Source organism: Callospermophilus lateralis, chromosome 2, assembly GCF_048772815.1.
Source record: "Callospermophilus lateralis isolate mCalLat2 chromosome 2, mCalLat2.hap1, whole genome shotgun sequence".
Lineage (NCBI taxonomy): Eukaryota > Metazoa > Chordata > Mammalia > Rodentia > Sciuridae > Callospermophilus > Callospermophilus lateralis.
The window spans coordinates 114,210,931-114,221,235 of NC_135306.1; the positions used below are offsets into that span (position 1 = coordinate 114,210,931).

The following is a 10,305-nucleotide window of genomic DNA, read 5'->3' on the forward strand; positions in this document are numbered from 1 at the left end:
TGTTTTTAATAATGTCAAGAAAGCTGTTTCATAGCCAAGGACTTTGCTTTCGCCTCTCTCCCCTTATTATTTGAAAAATTTTTTTAAAGCATTCTTTTTTTTTTTTAAAGAATGAACTCTGGGTCACTCCACCACTGAGCTTTTTTAATATACTCAGCCCTATTTTGTATTTTATTTAGAGACAGCGTCTCACTGAGTTGCTTAGCACTTCACCGCTGCTCAGGTTGGCTGTGAACTCATGATCTTCCTGCCTCAGCCTCCCAAGCTCTGGGATTGTAGGTGTGTGCTACCGCACCTGGCTTAACTTTATTTCCCATGTGACTCTAATCTCTAGGTGGCTTTAAAAATTTGTGAATTAAAAAATATTAAATGTTTCATTACATGAATGAAATAGGAATTTGAGAAAGGAGAAGTAAACCTGTAGTTACAGACATTTACCAGAATTAAATTTTAAGAGCAGTATGCATACCTTTGCTAGGTTTCCAGTAAAAGAGTTGACTCAGGTAAGCTTTTGATCCCCTCGATTTTTCTTGTTTGTTAATCACTAGGATAGTTTTATAGGATAAGGTCACACAGGCAGAACAACCTAACTCTGAATGTGAGTGGGAATGATGAGATTGTATTTTGTTATGTTCAGCATCTACAAAATAGACAATTATTAAAGCATAGAGACATGACAGCTTTAGAGGAGTAGTGACTTGTCATCAACCTTGACTTTAATAATAGATGGTTTGTTTTCTACCCTTCCTCATTGCCTAGGGAGAACCTTCAAAAACTTCCCCAGTTGGCTGCTATTCACCATAATAACTGTATGTATATTGCTCACCACTTGCTGACCCTGGGGCATCAGTTCAGATTACGCCTTGCCTCCATTCTTTGTGATGGCACTACTACTTTTGTGGATCTTGTACCTGGCTTCAGAAGACTTGGTAACTGATACCTTAAATTTGGATTATGCAGCTTCTCAGCCTAGTATCTTTGTAATTTATAAATGAGGGGGTTAGAAATTAGGTGGTGTTCCTGCACTGTTTTTGAAAGCGGGAGGGCATTTAATTTGTATATGTTTCTGGTTATTTAATTTTATAAATGAATGCAGTCTTTATGGAAGCATTACTTTTTTTAAAATTTGGGTATCATAGTTGTACATATGGATGAGATTTGTTGTTACTTATTCGTACATGGGTATAATACACAGTGTAATTTGGCCAATACTCCTCAGGACTTCCTCCCTCCTCTCCTCCCTCCCCTCCTCTCTTCCCTCTTCTCCTCTCTTCCCTCCTCTTTCCCCTCCTCCCTCCCCTTAGGCCCTTTCCTCTACTGATTTCCTTTTGATTTTCTAGAAGCGTTATTTTTTTAAGACATGATTTATGATTTCCTGGTACATTAGAGTTCCAGACTTCATTGCTGATGTGCATTGAATTCACCAAATCATTTATGTTGAATGACACAATAAGATTTATACTATGACAGTTGTTGGTAATAGCTCACTAATGCCAGTGCTTATTTTTTTGTAAAACCAAAGATAGCTCTCCCTTGCCTCCCTCCCCTTACATCTTCCTTAGTTTTACTTGCGATTGTCAAAAGAAATGAAATGTGGGTTAAATTGATATGTTTTCTATAATGATAGGCTGAGAAAAGCAGAGAATCTATATGGTTCACTTAGCTTTTCACTTCTTGACTTTTTCCTTCTCTGGTATAGATATATCACAATAATAAGTAGCTTTTTCTATGTAAGTAATATTTTTTAGCTGACTCAGACTCTAGGCAAACTATTGAGAAGGATTTATCTATTTTCCTAAGAGTGGGTTTGGCTAACTGTGTTAGTGATTTTTTTTCTAGTATTATTAGGACAGTTTCGTGATGTTACCTAGCAATTGTTTTCATGTGGATAGAACAGATATATGGTTTATGCTTGTTTCTCCTTTTCTACTGGCTTTCTGCAGTGTGTAAAAATATATCTTTTAGAATTTTGTGTTTTGGTTTCCTATCATAGGGACAGAGTGCTTTTTGGCCCAAATGCGGGCACAGAAAGGTGAACTTCTGGAAAGATTGTCAAGTGCTAGGAACTTTTCAAACATGGACGATGAAGAGAATTATTCTGCAGCAAGTAAAGCAATCCGGCAGGTGGGAGGCTCTTGCTAGCGCTGAAATTTGTACTCTACCCTTAGATACCTTTAAGCATCAGAGTACCTTACCTAACAAGTAGCTTTCTTGATTTCCTATAACCTCCACTGGATAATCTAGATACCTTTCACAGTTATGTTTAAAAATATTCTTTTGCCCTACCGAGACAACAGGAAGCTAATCTCTCCATTGACACACTAAGTTGACAATTAAGTAAGTCTGTAGTTGACTCATGAACTTCTATTGGAGAAATTTGAAATATAGGCTTTTATCCATGCTCCTCTTTTAAGTGCTTTATCTTTTTACTGCAGTTTTCCCATCCTGGTACGTTTTAGCTACCAGGGATATTATTAAGGTTAAATATTCAAGAAGCAGATATTATTACCTCACCTTTGCATATACCTCTTTCCCCAGAAACACGTTAATTATAAATGTAAATCTGGAAAATGTGAGTTGCAACTATCTCTCTCCTATGTAAATAGCTCTATTCTTCTGACAGGTACTGCACCAACTAAAGAGACTTGGAACTGTGTGGCAAGATATCCTGCCAGTGAATATATATTGCAAGGCTATGGGGACTTTACTAAATACGGCAATTTCTGAGATCATTAGCAGAATCACTGCCCTTGAGGTAAGGGACATTATATGCCTCCCCAGATATAAATTGAGATGCAATGCTAATGTGACTATTAAATTGTGACTATTAAAAAAGTGATGTTGAAATCTCATTTTTAATCAACACTTATGGTGGAAAAAATTGTTCATGTTTCATATGTGACTCATGCCGTTATCTTTTTTCAGTTTTGTCTTAATTATGTTTTGCTGGAGACTTGGTAATCTCTTTTATACCTAGACAAGAAACTAAGATTGTACTGCTTCTCAAGTCTAGCATCTGCAAATTATGAGTGAGGAAATAAGAAACTGGGCAGTAGTCCCAAGATGTATTGTATGGCATTTGCAAGTTAATACCATCATTTAGTAAAGTGAATAAAGTCTTATGCAGATAGCACTTTTTTTGGAAAATGTTGCAGTTGGGATTTTATGTATGATCCTATAAGGAAAATTGCCTGGTCTTGGCCAGCTGAAGCCTCTAAAGCATAGACTCACAAAATCCTCATTTGTAATAAATCCCCTGCTTTGCAAGATGCTATGCTACTTTTTCCTAGAGAAGTGAACTCTTTCATGTAGGCAAACTGAATTACTGACAATCTGTTGAAACGTGTTTTGTGTCATTCTAGTTACATGAATATTTTCAGAGAGTTGAAGGAATCTAGTATCTAGTAAGGTGTATTAAATGGGGTAGAAAGCACATTGCTATAGGTGGCCCACCTGAACAGCCTGTAATGAAGATAGCTCTGCCCTTTCCCTACTACTGAATTGTTCAAATTCTGTTATGTTCCCTTTATGCAAAACTAGGACATCTCTACTGAAGATGGTGATAGATTGTATTCCTTATGCAAAACAGTGATAGATGAAGGACCCCAAGTATTTGCACCTCTGTCTGAAGAAAGCAAGAACAAGAAATATCAAGAAGAGGTTCCCATCTATGTGTCAAAATGGATGCCTTTCAAAGAACTGATGATGATGCTACAAGCTAGCTTGCAAGAAATTGGAGATCGGTGCGTGTAACCCTTCTATAGAGGCGTGTATATCTTCACAGCCACAAAAGAATAATAGTGCCACCAGTGATAGCAGTGCTTTTCTTTGTATCTTATTATTATTCAGGAAAAAGTTTCAGTAGTTGAGGCCTTTTTATGGGCTATCATCATGTAGATCTTATTACTACTTTCTCATATTTGATAAAATATAAACACTTCTCATTTATATTATTTGGATCATGAACGTGGTTTTGGCTTGCAATACAAATGATCTGGTATTTATAATAAGTACAACTTTTTTATACCTGAATGGAATATTTTTTGGGGGGGTACTGGGAATTGAACTCAGGGTACTTAACCACTGGGCCACATTCCTAGCTCTTTTTAATATTTTAATTAGAGACAGAGTCTTGCTGAGTTGCTTAAGGCCTCACCAAGTTGCTGAAGCTGGCTTTGAATTTGGGATTCTTCTGCTTCAGCCTCCTGAGCTTCTGGGATTATAGGCATGTGCCACTCTGTTGGGCTCCTGAACGGAAATTTTCATTCACTTTGATCAACAGTGGATATAATGATTTTGGTATACGAATAGAGAAATTACTTTTATGTCTTTAATATTCAGCATCAGAGCTGGGGTTGTGGCTCAGTGGCAGAACTCTTGCCTCGCACATGTGAGGCACTGGGTTTGATCCTCAGCACTACATAAAAATAAATAAACAAAATAAAGAATATTGTGTCCATGTATAACTAAGAAATATGCAGCATCAAACCACTTTTTGATTCACCAGTTGTTTTTCTGCAGTGGGTAAATAGTTTTAGAGGTTAAGTGCTATATGCTGGAATGGATTCTTTTCTTAAATATAGTGAATGATGTTTTTGCCCAACACTATTGATTAATGTGGCTATGCCCCATTAATGTATGTAACATTATATCATGTACAGAGAGCATGATACTTACAGAATATTTTGTTTTCTTTGTATAGAACTAGGACATCTCTACTTAAATGGTGATAAACTGTATTTCTTATGCAAAATAGTGATAGATGAAGGACCCCAAGTATTTGTACTTGGTGACTTAGTTATACATGCATTAATGGTTTTGTGTTGATGGTAGTGATTCATGAATAAGTATACCTTGCATAAAGAATTCCCTTAGAGGACATAAGGTTATCCATCTCCAACTCTGTAGTCACTTTTCTGTCTACTTTAGCTTGATTTACTGCAGATATCCAGATATATTAGACCAGTTATCCTAGATGAGTCTGAGTAGTTTGCAGCACATATTATCCATTCTAAAATAACATAAATGAGATTTCTACTAGGAAAAAAAAATCATATCAGGATACTTTTAATTACATTTATTACAAAGTTTTAATATGTTTATTTATAAACCCTTAATGGGTAAGAAAAATGTCTTTAGGCAATATGCTCCAGAGAGCAGTGGAATTTTTCTTTTTGCTGCTTTTAAATGGCTTTCTTGCAGCCTAAGAATAATCATTAGTTCCCTGTTAATGCGAAAAACTATAGTACTGGTACATCTCAACTTCTTTTTTCTGTTTAGGTAGATTTTTTTTTTTCCTTCCTAGAGAGTTCAGTAAATGTAAGGCTGGTAACTAATTGGAACTTTTTTTACCAACACACACATACACACAACACCCACCTTTAGTTCATGTATAATTTAAACATTTTAATTGTAAAATATACATATGAAGTAATATAGCATGGATAATTATTTTCACAGTTTAAATAAAAAGAATAAATATTAATATGTTTATTACATAACTAAAGAAAAATATAAATGGTATCTTTGAAAACCCCTATGTGTCCTTCTCCAAATGCTTTTCATCAAGAGGTAACTGCTCACTTAAATTTTATATAATTCCCTTGCCTTTCTTTATAGTTTTACATTTACACATAGTCTTAACAATAAAAAAGATTAGACTTGTCAGCTTTTGAACTTTATATAAGTGGAATCCTTTTTAACTTACTCCTTTTGTTCAATATCATGTCTTTGAGATATATTCATAATGGCATACATAGCTACACTTTATTTTTATTGCTGCACCATATATCCTGTGGTACACATATTTCATAGTTATATATCCTGTTTCTTCACATTTCCCCAGTATTTGGAATTAGCAGATTTGATAATCAAATGTAAAATAATAGCTCATTGTCATTTTAATTTTTCTAAATACTAATGAGATTAAGTATCTTTTTCTTGGTAATTTATATCTCTTGTATTGTAAAATGCCTCTTCATATTTTTTGTCCTTTATTCTATTATGTTGTTTTTTCATTATTGATTCATGGGAATTCTTTTTATATTTTTAATACCAATATTTTTTTATTTGAAACAGGTTTTCTCTGTTGTTCACTTTAAGTAAATAGAGTCCAAGGCCTGAGAGAATATGGTTATAATTATCAAGTTCAGAGGAGGCTTAGTGAATAAAAGAGCTAATAGTCATGTCTTTATCTCTTGGTTTCTTTATCCAGCTGTACTGATAACAGATGCAGCCAATGAGCAAAACATCTAAGGTATTGATGGGTAAATCTGTAAAGAAGAGAAAGGATACCTAGAATTTATTTTATTTCCATGTAAAACAAACATTTGGATGAAATAAAATTTAAAATTATTACACTTCAAAGACAAAATTCTTTCTGTTTTGCAGGTGGGCAGATGGAAAAGGGCCGCTGGCAACTGCATTCTCTTCCAGTGAAGTAAAAGCTTTAATTCGTGCCTTGTTCCAGAACACAGAAAGAAGAGCCGCTGCCCTTGCTAAGATTAAGTAGCTCGATCTTCCTGAGAAAGCCATAACTTGACTATGTGGATTCCTTCTTTGGTGTAGTTACTCCACAAGACTTCTTGGGATCACCCTTTGGTTTTGGTGAACCAGAATTTCATGGAAGCTTGACTTTATATAAGGATGTCCTACCTCCTGGCCTGTATGAGACTTTGTTGAAAAACTGAATATTAAGATGTCAAGTGAAGCATCTCAATTCATTGACTTTCTAGGCATTCTCCTTTGATAAATAAGAAACAGTGGGGCAGTATTTATGCTGATTCCAGGACTCTCTGGGAGCTGTATACATTGTAATTTTAGGCCCTGATTTTGGAAAAAGGAATCCAAGAGAATCCAAGATGTAGAATGAAGAATTTATGAGAGAATTTTTTTTTGGCGGGGGGGGTGGATAGGGATATCATATTTGGTTTTGCAGGAATTGGGAGACCTCCTATAATATTTCTTTCTAGTAAATAATATCTTTCAGAGTTAAAGGGTGAGTGTCTTTGATAACAAGGGGGCTTTGAGAAAAGAGACAAAGTTTTCTTCTGTACTTTTAAAAAATTGACGTATATGACCCTCACAGATGTACTGACTTGTCATCTCCTTTCTTTGTAATACTATCTGACACTTTTTCAGAATTCCTAAGTCCCTTAGGACTTTAAGTTTTGGAAAGTTTTGCTGTTTCAACTGACTTTTATTTTCTTATTAGGTCCTCCATCAGCCTCATTCTGACACTCTACTGTTTCTGGACCTTAGCAAATGTCAAAGGTTTTACATTGCCCATGTTCCTTTGGAATGTACATGCTGTGAGATGCCCATGCTGGGCTTTATAGCCTAATCCTTTATTTGGTGGACATAGCTGATTTGTCAGCTCAATTTTTGTTTTAAGTCTTTGTTTCCACTGTCAGTATGTATTATGTTTAAGGTGTTATCCCGGATCTCTCTAGGACACTGGATTATATCTCTTGGTACTAAATAATAGTTTCCCCTCCTGAAATAGGGGTGTGATCTTTACATGTTTTTGAGGCAGCTTCTGTCTGAAGGACATTCCCAATATAATTGGCCTGATTTCTTTGTCCTCAGTCTTCTAATCTCCTTGCCCAAAAACATATATTGTCTTTCCTTTTGCCTTCTCCTTCTTGTACTTAGTTCTGATTCAGCCAAGATCTTTAATCAAGTCATTCTGGTTGCTTGGTTTTTCTTTTCCCATTTAAGGATCATAGAAGAACTAAACAAAGAAGTCTAGATTTCTTATGATAGAACGCAGCTGGGTTAACAACAAGCTATTTGTCTATACTCTGCAGGTCCTACTCTGAGCACTCACAGACAAAAAATGGTCTGAACCAGCTTCAGTTTTTTGAGAACAAAGAAGTGGGCTTTCTTAAGAGAGGAAGAAGGGGCTATTTTAAACAAAAATGTCTGTTTTTGTGAAAATTCACACAATTTCAGGTAGCATTCTCTTCTCCACATTTTTGGGAGTGGTGAACTAAGGGCAGAACTGAAATAAATGTATCACAAAGAAGTTACACAAAACAACAGATTTCTTTTGTTCATAGATGCTATTCCTATTGTTTGACAGGTACAACAATTTGGGGGTGGGATCTCTTATACGCTATTCTCCTTTCCTCCTCCCAGCAACATGGAAAACTGCATTACTAAAGTTCTTGGGCCACGTAGGCTCAATCTTGGAACTGTTTCCTCTGATGAATAGTCTATGAGCATGGTGCAGAGCAAGTAGACTTCATCTGTTTTCTGGCCGAGACAGCTAATAGCTGATGATTAAGATGATGTTCATTCTGATTAGGGACAGATTATCTGATTGAACATATGGGAGCTGGGTTTGGCAGCTCTTACGGGGTCCTTGAGGGTACTTGTTCTGATTGGAAACCTGAGTTGGAATGGGAGAGAACCTTTTAGAAAAAGTGTGTCGATTATGGGAGTTAGGGAATTGTAAGAGTCTTAATTTACTTAGTGGATCTATGGGGCAAGTAGAAGAAACCTCTTTTTAAGAGCAGTCAGAATTGTACAAGTGACTAAGAAATGAAATTCATAAAAAGGTATCTCAAGATTGCAATAAAAAGAATTGTTGAAAAGGCAAGTCTGCAAACAACCAAATCCATGAGGGGATTTGATAGTGGTTCTTGTTTCTCTATGAATGCTGAATTGGTCACCTGACCAGTAATTTTTGAAACAGAGATCCTGCAGATGGCACTCTTTCCTCAGGCCTGAAAGTATCACAAGGCATGTAGGCCTGGTCTGTGGAAACAGAAGCTAGAGAACCTGTCCATTTTACCCTCAGTTTATATTTTGGTCTTGGTCAGCTCTTGAAAGGTCATTTGACTCTGAGCAGCATTTATACTGTAAGCTTCAGTATGTTGCTGAACAATCATTTGGGATAGCTCAAACTGTTTTCTTTGATTAACATTTAAGGAGAGATGGATAATCCCTTTGCCATGCTTGCTAATAATTATCACTTAAGGAGGTGATTCTTAGCTTTTTTGTGGCATTTCATTCTATCATCTGATTTCCCAAGATTTTATCTTCTGAAAGTACTAAGTGGCACACAAATATACAGATGCACACCTTAGAGTATTTTTGTGATCATAAAAATCTGGTCCAAAGAAGTATTTTGTCCAAGCTCCATGCCTTTTTTTTTGTGTGTGTGTGCTAGGGATAAATGATGATGTGTATAGTAGTGACTTCTTAGTGATGGGAGATAGCCAGAAATGCAGGAAGGTAAGCTTGTTGGCCATTACTTCTTGTGTAGAAAGTCTTGATATAAAATGATCTTTCTGAATTGTGTGTTGTTTTGATGCCTATATTCTTCCTAATACTGATTCTGAACCTTTGTTTTGTAATAATTGTCTCCTAAAAATATGCATTTTGCCAAAGCCTAAAAATTCCTAAAAATTGCAAAGCCCCAGCTTGAGAATTTCAATTATTGTATGATTTAGATAAATCCCTCACTTTGTTGGGAGAAGTTTGGTTAAGAATTTTGTGATATCACAAGCTATGACTAGAAATAGCATTAGATGTCTCCAAATCAAGTTATGAAATCTCTGCCTAGAGGTTGGGGAGGAGGGCAATAATTCTGATGAGCTATGTTTAAGTTCTTCACTCCTCTTCAGAAATCAGGTGTCCTAGTTTTTTTGTTTAGCGCAGAGAGTAGGGAAGGAGTAAATGGGTCTTACCTATTGAAGAGAGTAGTACCAAGGCCAGAAATACCAATGTCCTCCTGTGCCACAGGCTTAAGACTTTGTATATTCATTTCACTTAATATTTATTGGGTGGCAGGCACTGTTCTAAGAACTGGATGACAATAACAAGCCCAAAACAGAAATTTCTTTCCCCTATTATAGTTTAAATTCTAGTGAAAGACAAATTATAAACACAAAATTTAAATTAAATACTATATTTAAAGGTAGTAAGTGCTGGGGGGGGGGTGCGAAGCACCTGTAGGGGTGATTGAGGATTAGGAGCTCTGAGAAGGAGCAGGAGCGAGTGGCAATTCTAAATAGTATGATGAGTCAGTGTACCATCTTGAGAAGGTTAGCTAGCCATGTGGATGTTGGAGACAATTAAGCCTGCCTTGCAAAGGCTTTAAGATGGGTGGTATACTTGTGAGCTCAGAATAGTGGAGAGTAAGGGAGTGAGTAGGAGGTAAGAGGGGAGAGAAGTAAACACATTCGATCACGGAAGCAAGTGCCATATAGTGTATTTCAAACTTGAGCTCATTCTGTAGTCTGTGAACTTTGTTTATTATTATTTCTGGTGTTTCTTCTCACTTCTGTACCCAGGAGC

At 36.1% G+C, this 10,305-nt stretch overlaps 1 protein-coding gene across 1 annotated transcript in view; it reads left to right on the top strand.

Annotated features, from left to right (window-relative positions):
• The window catches only part of Zw10 (zw10 kinetochore protein), a 36,951-nt gene extending 28,201 nt beyond the window's left edge, over positions 1–8,750 (top strand). Inside the window, exons 12-16 of the mRNA XM_076843762.2 lie at positions 760–929; positions 1,994–2,124; positions 2,624–2,755; positions 3,541–3,743; positions 6,391–8,750. Coding sequence (XP_076699877.2) covers positions 760–929; positions 1,994–2,124; positions 2,624–2,755; positions 3,541–3,743; positions 6,391–6,511 — 757 coding nt within the window. The 3' untranslated portion in view covers positions 6,512–8,750. The remainder of the gene's footprint in view (positions 1–759; positions 930–1,993; positions 2,125–2,623; positions 2,756–3,540; positions 3,744–6,390) is intronic.
• Positions 8,751–10,305: the final 1,555 nt, after the last annotated feature.